This window comes from Salvelinus namaycush, chromosome 11 (genome assembly GCF_016432855.1).
Source record: "Salvelinus namaycush isolate Seneca chromosome 11, SaNama_1.0, whole genome shotgun sequence".
Lineage (NCBI taxonomy): Eukaryota > Metazoa > Chordata > Actinopteri > Salmoniformes > Salmonidae > Salvelinus > Salvelinus namaycush.
The window spans coordinates 42,921,957-42,937,201 of NC_052317.1; the positions used below are offsets into that span (position 1 = coordinate 42,921,957).

At 49.5% G+C, this 15,245-nt stretch overlaps 1 protein-coding gene across 1 annotated transcript in view; it reads right to left on the reverse strand.

Annotated features, from left to right (window-relative positions):
• Positions 1 to 474: 474 nt before the first annotated feature.
• ndc1 (NDC1 transmembrane nucleoporin) overlaps positions 475 to 15,245 on the reverse strand; it is a 48,795-nt gene continuing 34,024 nt past the window's right edge. The window contains exons 11-19 of the mRNA XM_039004442.1: positions 13,521 to 13,688; positions 10,948 to 11,223; positions 9,599 to 9,711; positions 9,419 to 9,469; positions 5,392 to 5,455; positions 5,192 to 5,292; positions 4,365 to 4,525; positions 542 to 649; positions 475 to 494 (exon numbers count right to left, since the gene is read on the reverse strand). Of these exons, the coding sequence (XP_038860370.1) occupies positions 586 to 649; positions 4,365 to 4,525; positions 5,192 to 5,292; positions 5,392 to 5,455; positions 9,419 to 9,469; positions 9,599 to 9,711; positions 10,948 to 11,223; positions 13,521 to 13,688 (998 nt within the window). The 3' untranslated portion in view covers positions 475 to 494; positions 542 to 585. The remainder of the gene's footprint in view (positions 495 to 541; positions 650 to 4,364; positions 4,526 to 5,191; positions 5,293 to 5,391; positions 5,456 to 9,418; positions 9,470 to 9,598; positions 9,712 to 10,947; positions 11,224 to 13,520; positions 13,689 to 15,245) is intronic.

Here is a 15,245-nt window from a genome sequence, read left to right on the forward strand (position 1 = left end):
TATTTCAGAGTAAGGTTCTCTCCTGCGACATGTGCCAATAATCTACTCCGGTAGTGGAAACGTCACAGGGCGTGTTGAGGATTACGCTGTACCTGGAGTGGTCTGTGTGGCAGTACGCACTGCAGCGCCCTCTGCTGGGCAAAACACTTCTCTACAGATGTATACGCATGAACCAAAATGAGACCAAGGCATCTTTACAAAACATTTTATTCATTCACTATGTAGTCATCGATCATACGTGAACTCAAGTTAAGACTTTTCAAAGACTTCCTAGACGTATGTCACAATCCCGTTCATTTCAGTTTAAAGCGGAAAACAACATTCACAAGCATCTTTTGTAGCAATTTGTCAGATGGATAAAACATTATTGACAAACAAAAACCAACTAACAAGAACTTGGAAGCATCCATGTTTTCTACAAACAGTCTAGGCATCCAATTCAAATTTGGCACTTTCAAGACCTTTCAATAGGAAGCACAGCCACACACACACACACACACACACACACACACACACACACTTAATATCAACTCAGTCACACTACCATTGTCATCAGCTAAGTGACAGACACACTCGCTCACGCCGTCACTCTTTATACTCCAGGAAGTGCTGCAGTCTCTTCCTGTGCTCTGCTGACATCTGGACAGCGCTGGAAACCAGGGAGACACGAATCAGACAATCAAATCCGTGTTTGCAGGAGTAGGACAAAAATAAACTTTCAAACTAAGCTTCACATCCACAACGGCAAAACATGATTCCACCTATTCTATAGCAGTAGTAGATGACCTGACCAAAACATGATTACACCTATTCTATAGCAGTAGTAGATGACCTGACCAAAACATGATTCCACCTATTCTATAGCAGTAGTAGATGACCTGACCAAAACATGATTACACCTATTCTATAGCAGTAGTAGATGACCTGACCAAAACATGATTCCACCTATTCTATAGCAGTAGTAGATGACCTGACCAAACTCATTGTGGGACCAAAACATGATTCCACCTATTCTATAGCAGTAGTAGATGACCTGACCAAACTCATTGTGGGACCAAAACATGATTCCACCTATTCTATAGCAGTAGTAGATGACCTGACCAAACTCATTGTGGGACCAAAACATGATTCCACCTATTCTATAGCAGTAGTAGATGACCTGACCAAACTCATTGTGGGACCAAAACATGATTCCACCTATTCTATAGCAGTAGTAGATGACCTGACCAAACTCATTGTGGGACCAAAACATGATTCCACCTATTCTATAGCAGTAGTAGATGACCTGACCAAACTCATTGTGGGACCAAAACATGATTCCACCTATTCTATAGCAGTAGTAGATGACCTGACCAAACTCATTGTGGGACCAAAACATGATTACACCTATTCTATAGCAGTAGTAGATGACCTGACCAAAACATTATAAAGTACTGTGTTGGAGCAATTGAGTTTTTGGCCTCTACTTCAGTGTGCTCAACTGCCACCCCCCCATATTACCGTATCTTTCAGGTCCAGCCCCCCCCATATTACCGTATCTTTCAGGTCCAGCCCCCCCCATGTTACCGTATCTTTCAGGTCCAGCCCCCCCCCCATATTACCGTATCTTTCAGGTCCAGCCCCCCCCCCATATTACCGTATCCTTCAGGTCCAGCCCCCCCCCCATATTACCGTATCCTTCAGGTCCAACCCTCCCCATATTACCGTATCCTTCAGGTCCAGCCCCCTCCCCATATTACCGTATCTTTCAGGTCCAACCCTCCCCGTATCCTTCAGGTCCAACCCTCCCCGTATCCTTCAGGTCCAACCCTCCCCGTATCCTTCAGGTCCAACCCTCCCCGTATCCTTCAGGTCCAACCCTCCCCGTATCCTTCAGGTCCAACCCTCCCCGTATCCTTCAGGTCCAACCCTCCCCGTATCCTTCAGGTCCAACCCTCCCCGTATCCTTCAGGTCCAACCCTCCCCGTATCCTTCAGGTCCAACCCTCCCCGTATCCTTCAGGTCCAACCCTCCCCGTATCCTTCAGGTCCAACCCTCCCCGTATCCTTCAGGTCCAACCCTCCCCGTATCCTTCAGGTCCAACCCTCCCCGTATCCTTCAGGTCCAACCCTCCCCGTATCCTTCAGGTCCAACCCTCCCCGTATCTTTCAGGTCCAACCCTCCCCGTATCCTTCAGGTCCAACCCTCCCCGTATCCTTCAGGTCCAACCCTCCCCGTATCCTTCAGGTCCAACCCTCCCCGTATCCTTCAGGTCCAACCCTCCCCGTATCCTTCAGGTCCAACCCTCCCCGTATCCTTCAGGTCCAACCCTCCCCGTATCCTTCAGGTCCAACCCTCCCCGTATCCTTCAGGTCCAACCCTCCCCGTATCTTTCAGGTCCAACCCTCCCCGTATCCTTCAGGTCCAACCCTCCCCGTATCCTTCAGGTCCAACCCTCCCCGTATCTTTCAGGTCCAACCCTCCCCGTATCTTTCAGGTCCAACCCTCCCCGTATCTTTCAGGTCCAACCCTCCCCGTATCTTTCAGGTCCAACCCTCCCCGTATCCTTCAGGTCCAACCCTCCCCGTATCTTTCAGGTCCAACCCTCCCCGTATCTTTCAGGTCCAACCCTCCCCGTATCCTTCAGGTCCAACCCTCCCCGTATCCTTCAGGTCCAACCCTCCCCGTATCCTTCAGGTCCAACCCTCCCCGTATCCTTCAGGTCCAACCCTCCCCGTATCCTTCAGGTCCAACCCTCCCCGTATCCTTCAGGTCCAGCCCCCTCCCCATATCCTTCAGGTCCAGCCCTCCCCATATCCTTCAGGTCCAGCCCTCCCCATATCTTTCAGGTCCAGCCCCCCCCATATTACCGTATCTTTCAGGTCCAGCCCCCCCCATAGTACCCCCCCCCCCCCATATTACCGTATCTTTCAGGTCCAACCCTCCCCGTATCTTTCAGGTCCAACCCTCCCCATATCGTTCAGGTCCAGCCCCCCATATTACCGTATCTTTCAGGTCCAACCCCCCATAGTACCGTATCGTTCAGGTCCAGCCCCCCCATATTACCGTATCGTTCAGGTCCAGCCCCCCCATATTACCGTATCGTTCAGGTCCAGCCCCCCCCCATAGTACCGTATCGTTCAGGTCCAGCCCCCCCCCATAGTACCATATCGTTCAGGTCCAGCCCCCCCCCATAGTACCGTATCGTTCAGGTCCAGCCCCCCCCCATATTACCGTATCGTTCAGGTCCAACCCCCCATAGTACCGTATCGTTCAGGTCCAGCCCCCCCATATTACCGTATCGTTCAGGTCCAGCCCCCCCATAGTACCGTATTGTTCAGGTCCAGCCCCCCCATAGTACCGTATTGTTCAGGTCCAGCCCCCCCCCCCCCCCCCCATAGTACCGTATTGTTCAGGTCCAGCCCCCCCCCCCCCATAGTACCGTATCTTTCAGGTCCAGCCCCCCCCCCCCCCCCCCCCCCCATAGTACCGTATCGTTCAGGTCCAGCCCCCCCCATATTCCCGTATCTTTCAGGTCCAGCCCCCCCCCATAGTACCGTATCTTTCAGGTCCAGCCCCCCCCATAGTACCGTATCTTTCAGGTCCAGCCCCCCCCATAGTACCGTATCTTTCAGGTCCAGCCCCCCCCCCATAGTACCGTATCGTTCAGGTCCAGACCCCCCCATAGTACCGTATCGTTCAGGTCCAGCCCCCCCCCATAGTACCGTATCGTTCAGGTCCAGACCCCCCCATAGTACCGTATCGTTCAGGTCCAGCCCCCCCCATATTCCCGTATCTTTCAGGTCCAGCCCCCCCCCCCATAGTACCGTATCGTTCAGGTCCAGCCCCCCCCCCCCATAGTACCGTATCGTTCAGGTCCAGCCCCCCCCCCATAGTACCGTATCGTTCAGGTCCAGCCCCCCCCCCATAGTGCCGTATCGTTCAGGTCCAGCCCCCCCCCCATAGTACCGTATCTTTCAGGTCCAGCCTCCCCCCCCATAGTACCGTATCGTTCAGGTCCAGCCCCCCCCCCCCATAGTACCGTATCGTTCAGGTCCAGCCCCCCCCCCCATAGTACCGTATCGTTCAGGTCCAGCCCCCCCCCCATAGTACCGTATCGTTCAGGTCCAGCCCCCCCCATATTCCCGTATCTTTCAGGTCCAGCCCCCCCCATAGTACCGTATCTTTCAGGTCCAGCCCCCCCCCCCCCCCCCCATAGTACCGTATCTTTCAGGTCCAGCCCCCCCCCATAGTACCGTATCTTTCAGGTCCAGCCCCCCCCCCATAGTGCCGTATCGTTCAGGTCCAGCCCCCCCCCCCCATAGTACCGTATCGTTCAGGTCCAGGACAGCATTAAAGTGTTTAACTACAGCTGCTATTCTTACTGGAGGTGACCTCCGAAGGTGGCTGTGATCCTGTAGACAGCGGTCTTGAGGGTGGATCGCAGGGCGAAGCGGAGCGTCTTGTAACTGTCATCTCCCATACTGCAGGAACAGTGACCTGGTTTAGAGGAGGTATGGGGTAGCTTGAAGTGACGATCCACAGCCTGGAGGAGAGGGAGGGGTTGGAGGAGAGGGAGGGGTTGGAGGAGAGGGAGGGGTTGGAGGAGAGGGAGGGGTTGGAGGAGAGTGAGGGGTTGGAGGAGAGTGAGGGGTTGGAGGAGAGGGAGGGGTTGGAGGAGAGGGAGGGGTTGGAGGAGAGGGAGGGGTTGGAGGAGAGGGAGGGTTGGAGGAGAGGGAGGGGTTGGAGGAGAGGGAGGGGTTGGAGGAGAGGGAGGGGTTGGAGGAGAGGGAGGGGTTGGAGGAGAGGGAGGGGTTGAGGGAGAGGGAGGGGTTGAGGAGAGGGAGGGGTTGAGGAGAGTGAGGGGTTGGAGGAGAGGGAGGGGTTGAGGAGAGTGAGGGGTTGGAGGAGAGGGAGGGGTTGAGGAGAGTGAGGGGGTGAGGAGAGGGAGGCAGTTAGCACAAACCCATCCATACCAAGACTGCTTAGTGACTAACTAACATGTTGATTTTTCCCCATAAATCGATCAAATAATTTAGTGAAACATTACAAGCTAAGAATATGTCAGCAGGAAGCAGCAGATACTGTACCATTATCAGATTAAAACAGCTTTATTTGAAGTGAGAAGTACACAGGTCTGAAACTGTAAAATTAACTTCACACGCTTCACCCATGTCTAACCTCCTGTAACAGCAGCAGGGTATATTCCTACCTCCTGTAACAGCAGCAGGGTACTGAGGATGGTAGGCAGGGTGGTCTGAACTATCCCATACTGGTCCTCAGAGAAGGACGCTGCCACCAGGTGAGACAGACCTACAGTAAGGAGGGAGGAAGTTAGGCTACAATCTAAATCTTGACAAAATGTGGGGAAAAATTGGTTTTCTGCAAAAAATGTGATGAAGAATGCAAGACCTTGCAGAGCCCATATGTGAACCTGGCTGTCAGCGAACAGGGCCTGACTGGAGGCTTCTGGCAGCTGCAGGGAGAGACAACAATGAGTGAGGAAACTCAAGTTACATTACAGCAATCATACGGTGTTAGCCACGGCTAACTGGGACGGCGGCAATCATACGGTGTTAGCCACGGCGGCAATCATACGGTGTTAGCCACGGCGGCAATCATACGGTGTTAGCCACGGCGGCAATCATACGGTGTTAGCCACGGCGGCAATCATACGGTGTTAGCCACGGCGGCAATCATACTGTGTTAGCCACGGCGGCAATCATACTGTGTTAGCCACGGCGGCAATCATACTGTGTTAGCCACGGCGGCAATCATACGGTGTTAGCCACGGCTAACTGGGACGGCAGGAAGTGATAGGGTGAATGACATCATACACTACATCTGAGAGAATTATAGCATATCGCTACTTTGACTCCAAGTACCAATTTTGTTTTAGAAGGTATGGTTAGCTAGCGCTAGTCTGCATCAAAACGCCAGTATTTTTCATCCTACAGCTATTCTCCATTTTCTTTTTAAATAGTGAGCCAACATGTTTTCAGCAACTTTTATCAAACCTAATTTTCTCTCGTCTCTGCAGCAGACAGAGTGAGTAATATGTTTGGAACGTTATAATTTGGCAATATATTTTGCAAACAAAAATCTCAGTACAAATAGAATCTCAATACATATGGTATCAGCACTTCAGTATGGTGATAATATGGTGAGGTCCCTGGCCATTCCCAGCCCTATTAACACCACACAGCATGCTGGGACAGACAGGACAGGGGAGGGTGGAGGAGATGACAGGTGTGATTCAAATAACCAGAACCATGAAGAGCATTACTATTGACCCAATTAGCTGCGCTAACACGTCCTACTGCGCTAACACGGCCTACTGCGCTAACACGGCCTACTGCGCTAACACGGCCTACTGCGCTAACACGGCCTACTGCGCTAACACGGCCTACTGCGCTAACTTCTTTGGGACTGGGGGGGGCAGTATTGAGTAGCTTGGATGAATAAGGTGCTCAGAGTAAACTGCCTGCTAACTCAGGCCCAGTTGCTAATATATGCATATTATTAGTAGATTTGGATAGAAAACACTCTCAAGTTTCTAAAACTGTTTGAATGATGTCTGTGAGTATAACAGAACTCATATGGCAGGCAAAAACCGGAGAAAAAAATCCAAGGTTTGTAGTTTTTTAATTCATTCCCTATCGAAAACACAGTGTCTTTGGGGTCATATTGCACTTCCTAAGGCGTCCACTAGATAACAGTCTTTAGAACCTTATTTTATGCTTCTACTGTGAAGTGGGGGCGAATGAGAGGGGATTGAGTCAGAGGTCTGGCAGAGTGCCATTAGTTGACCACGCGCGTTCACGTGATAGTTAGCTGCGTTCCATTACAATTCTACAGACAAAGGAATTCTCCGGTTGGAACATTATTGAAGATTTATGATAAAAACATCCTAAAGATTGATTCTATACTTCGTTTGACATGTTTCTACGAACTGTAATATAACTTTGTCTTAACTTTCGCATGGACTTGCCTGCACGGCGTGATTTTGGATTGGGTACTAAACGCGAACAAAAAGGAGGTATTTGGCCGTAAATGAGGGACTTTATCAAACAAATCAAACATTTATTGTGGAACTGGGATTCCTGGGAGTGCATTCTGATGAAGATCATCAAAGGTAAGTGAATGTTTATGTTATTTCTGACTTCTCTTGACTGCACAACATGGCGGATATCTGTTTGGCTGTTTTGTTGTCTGATGGCTGTACTCAGATTATTGCATGGTGTGCTTTTTCCGTAAAGCTTTTTTGAAATCTGACACAGCGGTTGCATTAAGGAGAAGTTTATCTAAAGTTCCATGTATAACACGTGTATTTTCATCAACATTTATGATGATTATTTATGTAAATTGATGTGGCTCTCTGCAAAATCACCAGATGTTTTGGAACTACTGAACATAACACGCCAATGTAAACTGAGATTTTTGGATATAAATATTCACTTTATCGAACAAAACATACATGTATTGTGTAACATGAAGTCCTATGAGTGTCATCTGATGAAGATCAAAGGTTAGTGATTTATTTTATTTGTGCTTTTTGTGACTCCCCTCATTGGCTGGAAAAATGGCTGTGTTTTTCTGTGACAAGGTGCTTAACCCCACAACCCAGAGACGGCGTCCTAGCCCCACAACCCAGAGACGGCGTCCTAGCCCCACAACCCAGAGACGGCGTCCTAGCCCCACATCCCAGAGACGGCGACCTAGCCCCACAACCCAGAGACGGCGTCCTAGCCCCACAACCCAGAGACGGCGTCCTAGCCCCACAACCCAGAGACGGCGTCCTAGCCCCACAACCCAGAGACGGCGTCCTAGCCCCACAACCCAGAGACGGCGTCCTAGCCCCACATCCCAGAGACGGCGTCCTAGCCCCACATCCCAGAGACGGCGTCCTAGCCCCACATCCCAGAGACGGCGTCCTAGCCCCACATCCCAGAGACGGCGTCCTAGCCCCACATCCCAGAGACGGCGTCCTAGCCCCACATCCCAGAGACGGCGTCCTAGCCCCACATCCCAGAGACGGCGTCCTAGCCCCACATCCCAGAGACGGCGTCCTAGCCCCACAACCCAGAGACGGCGTCCTAGCCCCACAACCCAGAGACGGCGTCCTAGCCCCACATCCCAGAGACGGCGTCCTAGCCCCACAACCCAGAGACGGCGTCCTAGCCCCACAACCCAGAGACGGCGTCCTAGCCCCACAACCCAGAGACGGCGTCCTAGCCCCACAACCCAGAGACGGCGTCCTAGCCCCACATCCCAGAGACGGCGTCCTAGCCCCACATCCCAGAGACGGCGTCCTAGCCCCACATCCCAGAGACGGCGTCCTAGCCCCACATCCCAGAGACGGCGTCCTAGCCCCACATCCCAGAGACGGCGTCCTAGCCCCACAACCCAGAGACGGCGTCCTAGCCCCACATCCCAGAGACGGCGTCCTAGCCCCACATCCCAGAGACGGCGTCCTAGCCCCACAACCCAGAGACGGCGTCCTAGCCCCACATCCCAGAGACGGCGTCCTAGCCCCACATCCCAGAGACGGCGTCCTAGCCCCACATCCCAGAGACGGCGTCCTAGCCCCACAACCCAGAGACGGCGTCCTAGCCCCACATCCCAGAGACGGCGTCCTAGCCCCACATCCCAGAGACGGCGTCCTAGCCCCACATCCCAGAGACGGCGTCCTAGCCCCACATCCCAGAGACGGCGTCCTAGCCCCACAACCCAGAGACGGCGTCCTAGCCCCACATCCCAGAGACGGCGTCCTAGCCCCACAACCCAGAGACGGCGTCCTAGCCCCACATCCCAGAGACGGCGTCCTAGCCCCACATCCCAGAGACGGCGTCCTAGCCCCACAACCCCAGAGACGGCGTCCTAGCCCCACATCCCAGAGACGGCGTCCTAGCCCCACAACCCAGAGACGGCGTCCTAGCCCCACAACCCAGAGACGGCGTCCTAGCCCCACATCCCAGAGACGGCGTCCTAGCCCCACATCCCAGAGACGGCGTCCTAGCCCCACAACCCAGAGACGGCGTCCTAACCCCACAACCCAGAGACGGCGTCCTAGCCCCACAACCCAGAGACGGCGTCCTAGCCCCACAACCCAGAGACGGCGTCCTAGCCCCACAACCCCAGAGACGGCGTCCTAGCCCCACATCCCAGAGACGGCGTCCTAGCCCCACAACCCAGAGACGGCGTCCTAGCCCCACAACCCAGAGACGGCGTCCTAGCCCCACATCCCAGAGACAGCGTCCTAGCCCCACAACCCAGAGACAGCGTCCTAGCCCCACAACCCAGAGACAGCGTCCTAGCCCCACAACCCCAGAGACAGCGTCCTAGCCCCACAACCCAGAGACAGCATCCTAGCCCCACAACCCAGAGACAGCATCCTAGCCCCACAACCCAGACACAGCGTGCAGGTACACACCCTTACCTTGTTAAACAGATACATTATCAGCACCCGCTTTGCCAAGAAATGTTTAACCTGAATGAGACAATTACAAAAGTTAATAAAAAAAGGAACTTAGTTTCATAATAACTAAAATAATACACCACATCACTGGTCAGTAGCTACCAAATGGGAGAACATTTTTTTAGAAACACAAGGCAGTACCTGGTCCTTCCTGTTCTGTAGGAAGGTAACCAGGAAGGCAGGTTTGAGTTGGGCCTGGGACTGGCTGGGGGCGGGACCAGGAGATGGCGGAGGACTCCCGTTCAGCTGGGAGTCTAGACAACCATAAACAGAGAATGGTCTGAATTCATAGGTCAATAAACATGGCTGTTGTTGACTCGTCAGCGTTAAAACTAAATCCATGGTTCTGAAAGGTGAATGATAATATCTAATCAAATGTTATTGATCACATACACGTGTTTAGCAGATGTTATTGTGGGTGTAGCAAAATGCTTGTGTTTCTAGCTCCAACAGTGCAGTAACATATAACAGGCTGACTACACCGCTCGCGTCGTGTGCGCGAGTGTTGCAAAATACATTTAGAAATCTATATTATTCAATTATTGCACCCACACTGCTCGCGCACGCCAACGAGCATCTGCGTTGCCAAGGGCTAAAATAGAAGTCAGTTCTATTTCTGACGCAGATCACGCTGCAAGTCCTGCCTCTCCCATCTCCTCATTGGTTTATAGAAGCAGGTACCCACGTGCCATCTCCTCATTGGTTATACCCACGTGGGTCACTGAAAGACGAACGAGGTCAGTGGCGATAATGCACCTAATTTATGAAAGTTGCCAATCGCAATATAAAGTCCAGAGAAGAAAAAGCCTGGAAGGAGGAGAGATGACTAGAAACGATTCCGTTGACCGTTTTATGTGTGGATTAATTGTCGGAGTAGAGGACCTTGTGCATTTCAGGTAAAATAACAACTCAATGTTTATATCCCAGGACAAATTAGCGAGCAAGTGCAAGCTAACTAGCTAAATTGCCATAAATGTTTAATGCTTTTCGACCTGTCCCCAAATTAATGTAATTGGTTCAGAGTTTGTTTTGATATTTTAACCGGCGTGTCGTGATCGTGTTGGTGGGGGGGGGACAAAATAAATATATGCACGATGGCGCACACGCGCAGCCGGTTTTGGTTCCCTGTAACAGTTTCCCAACATATACCCAAAATACACGGAAATATAAGTAAGGAATGGATTAAGTATGTGTGTGTGTATATATATATATATATTATATATATATATATATATATATATATATATATATATATATATATTATATAAATAAATAAAAGAGTGGCATTGGACTAAGATACAGTGGCATAGTTTAGAATACAGTACATATGAGATGGATGATGCAATATTTACAAATAATTAAAGTGATTAAATATGATACCACTCATACTATGCAGTCCCATGGCTCATAGTAGCAAAAGCAGTATAGTGAAATACTACTCTTGTCCATTAGTAAAATCAGCCATGTGTGGCCCCTGGGCTGGCCCTCACCTGTAGAAGCAGACCAGAGTTTGGGGCCCCTCCTCATGACGTGAGGGCTCTGGATGGAGCTGAAGCCGGGGGACAGGGGCCCCTGAGGCTCCAGGGGGCCAGTGAGGCGCCGCAGGGCGGGGGAGGAGAAGGGGCTGTCTAGGTCCGGGGTAAAAGGGGCGGTCAGGGGAGTTCGCAGCCCCGCCCCGACAGAGGAACGTAAGAACACTGAGCCAGGGGTTCTGAGCAGGGCGCTGGGCCGAGGAGTCTTCATATCCTCCATACCTACAGAAGATACTGGAGGAGAGGGAGTCAGAGGGGTGTTTTTAAAAGACTTACATACTATTACAACCCTGGTTCTGGGGAGAGAGTGAGCAGGCCCAGCACCAACACCGCTGACTAATCAAGGTCTTGATGAGCAGTTGATTAGAGGACTGTGTTAGTCCAAGGCTGTAAAACAAAAGTTGCACATCCCATGATTGGCTGACCACTGACCATGGTTAGAGCCCTGAATGCTGATTGGCTGACCACGGTTTGACGTTGGTTCAGAATGTTCTCTAGAATGTAAACATGATTATAAACTGGGTGGATCGAGCCCTGAACGCTGATTGGCTGACAGGCGTGGTATATCAGACCGTATGACAACATTTATTTTTACATTTCTCATATTACGTTGGTAACCAGTTTATAATAGCAATAAGGCACCTCTGGGGTTTGTGGTATATATGGCCAATATACCACGGCTAAGGGCTGTATCCAGGCACTCCGTGTTGCATCGTGCATAAGAACAGCCCTTAGTCGTGGTATATTGGCCATATACCACAAACCCCTGAGGTGACTTACTGCTTAAATATAGAATAATAAATATATATATTTTTTTACTGTATATGTTTTGATTAATCTACTGAATGGGGTTTACCAACCTGGGAACATTTTTAAATAAACATAATACACTCTATACACTAGCCACAGATACCACAGTGTATTCAGACCCCTTGACTTTCCCACATTCTGTTACATTACAGCCTTATTCTAAAATGGATTACATTTAAAAAAAAATATATGTTTTATCTTCAATCTACACACAACACTCCAAAATGACAAAGCAAAAACAGGTTTAGAAATGTTTGCAAATCTATAAAAAAAAAAAAAATGTAAATAAATGTAAGTTTTCAGACCCTTTGCTATGAGACTCGAAATTGAGCTCAGGTGCATCCTGTTTCCATTGATCATCCTTGAGATGTTTCTACAGCTTGATTGGAGTCCACCTGTGGTAAATTCAATTGCTTGGACATGATTTGGAAAGGCACACACATGTCTATATAAGGTCCCACAGTTGACAGTGCATGTCAGAGCAAAAACCAAGCCAGGAGGTTGAAGGAATTGTCCGTAGAGCTCCGAGACAGGATTGTGTCGAGGCACAGATCTGGGGAAGGGTACCAAAACAATGTCTGCAGCATTGAAGGTCCCCAAGAACACAGTGGCCTCCATCATTCTTAAATGGAAGAAGTTTGGAACAACCAATACTCTTCCTAGAGCTGCCTGTCCGGCCAAACTGAGCAATGGAGGAAACCTGGCACCATCCCTACGGTGAAGCATGGTGGTGGCACCATCCCTACGGTGAAGCATGGTGGTGGCACCATCCCTACGGTGAAGCATGGTGGTGGCACCATCCCTACGGTGAAGCATGGTGGTGGCACCATCCCTACGGTGAAGCATGGTAGTGGCACCATCCCTACGGTGAAGCATGGTGGTGGCACCATCCCTACGGTGAAGCATGGTGGTGGCACCATCCCTACGGTGAAGCATGGTGGTGGCACCATCCCTACGGTGAAGCATGGTGGTGGCACCATCATGCTGTGGGGATGTTTTTCAGAGGCAGGGACTGGGAGACTAGTCAGGATCGAGGGAAAGATGAACGGAGCAAAGTACAGAGAGATCCTTGATGAAAACCTGCTCCAGAGCGCTCAGGACCTCAGACTGGGGTGAAGGTTCACCTTCCAAAAGGACAACGACCCTAAGAACACAGCCAAGACAACGCAGGAGTGGCTTCGGGACTTGAACCCAGCCAGAGCCTGTACTTGAACCCAATCGAACATCTCTGGAGAGACCTGAAAATAGCTGTGCAGCGACGTTCCCCATCCAACCTGACAGAGCTTGAGAGGATCTGCAGAGAAGAATGGGAGAAACTCCCCAAATACAGGTGTGTCAAGCTTGTAGCAACATACCCAAGAAGACTGGAGGATGTAATTGCTGCCAAAGGTGCTTCAACAAAGTACTGAGTAAAGGGTCTGAATACTTATGTAGATGTGATTTCTAGTTTTTTTTGTAATAAAGTTAAACATTTCTAAAAACCTGCTTTTGTTCGTCACTATGGGGTATTGTGACGTCACTATGGGGTATTGTGACGTCACTATGGGGTATTGTGACGTCACTATGGGGTATTGTGTGTAGATGGATGAGGGGAAAAACAACTTCATTCCATTTTAGAATAAGGCTGTAACGAAATATGGAAAAAGTCGAGGGGGTCTGACTACTTTCTGAATGCAGTGTAATGTTCTTCAGAGAGAGTGACTGAGCAGTGGTGTAGCTACCGGAGCTTTCCGAGGAGATGGTGGGCCGCTTGTTGCTTCCTGTAGACTGGGACTTGGCCCGTCCGTTAGTAGCTACAGTGTCATGGTGGGCTACCAGCCGCTCAGTCAGGTCTGACAACAGAGACAGACACTCCTTACTCAGGGCCGTCCAGATGTGAGGGTGACCGCCTGGGGAAAACAGAGAACGCCAAAGAAAAGTTACCTTCTGGAAATTACATACAGAAAGGGCAACATTCCTCTAGATTCCACATCCCCAAAGACAAAATTGGCTCAAAAACTCAAATTTGCAACAACAAAAAAGGCCAAGGGTTCTACAGAGTTAGAGGGAATTTAAGATGGTCATACCAAGGATCATTTAGCATTTTAAGATCCCTGTAAGGTATAAGAATAAACAATTATTTGATGAAACATTGCATTTGGCCTTAGAAATGCATTGAAAAACAGAAAATAAATATATAAATCACATGGAAGTGTTTAAGTAACTCCTAGGGCTGTGGAAGTCATGAAATTGTGTCTGCATTTTGTCGTCATACAAATGACTAGCAGTCTCACAGCAATTGACTTAACATGGTTTAGCATCTCCAGGCCTCCACGCATACAAGCAACTGATGCACGCCATTGAAACCTCATTTAAAAAAGTATTAGAAATCCATTTAATATATACAGTCACAATAAATCCATGATTTATTTCAGGTCTAAAGAAACAGAATGTATACTGTCCTGTGTGTATACATACGCTCTAATATGTGCATGGTGTTCTACACTGCAATAAAATATCAAACATTTACATTTAAGTCATTTAGCAGACGCTCTTATCCAGAGCGACTTACAAATTGGACAAGTCAGTTAAGAACAAATTCTTATTTACAATGACGGCCTAGGAACAGTGGGTTAACTGCCTTGTTCAGGGGCAGAACGACAGATTTGTACCTTGTCAGCTCGGGGATTTGAACTTGCAACCTTTCAGTTACTAGACCAACGCTCTAACCACTAGGCTACCCTGCCGCTACCCGGCTACCCAAACCCAACATGGAACAAATACAATGATTTTACTGTGGGAAAAATCTGTCAATTGAAATAAATTCTTTAGGCCCTAATCTATGGATTTCACATGGCTGGGCAGGGGCTCAGCCTATGGGTGGGCCTGGGAGGGCATAGGTTCACTCAGTTAACTTCTTGAGAATACAGGGGGTGCTATTTTCCCATTAGCATAATTTGCTCTACAGATTAAACTGCCTCTTATTCAATTATTGCTCTTACTACATGCATATAAATAATACCATTGGAAAGAAAACAATCTCTAGTTTCTAAAACCGTTTCAATTTTGTCTCTGAGTGATACAGAAGTCATTTCACAGCACTTTCCATGACCAAGAACATAAAATCAAGATGTGTTATGCTGGCTTCAAAGCTCTGCCTATATATGGTCGTGCCCCCTATGACCCGAAACACACCTCATTCGCCTTCCTCTGGGTGTCAAGAGGACGTCAGAGGAGAAATTCTTTGTTTATCTGGTACTGACGTGAAATAAGACCTATTTCTTTGGCGTGACCGACAACTTCCGGTTTGCTGATTCGCACGAGTTGGAGCTGCGATTGTGTACTGTTTTGCTGGCGTTATGGATGAAAACTATCTCCGTGTCGAATTTTGTTTGATACATGTGACCATATCAACGTAATGTATGTTTTTTCAATATAGTTTAATCAGATTATTTGAATTTTTTTGG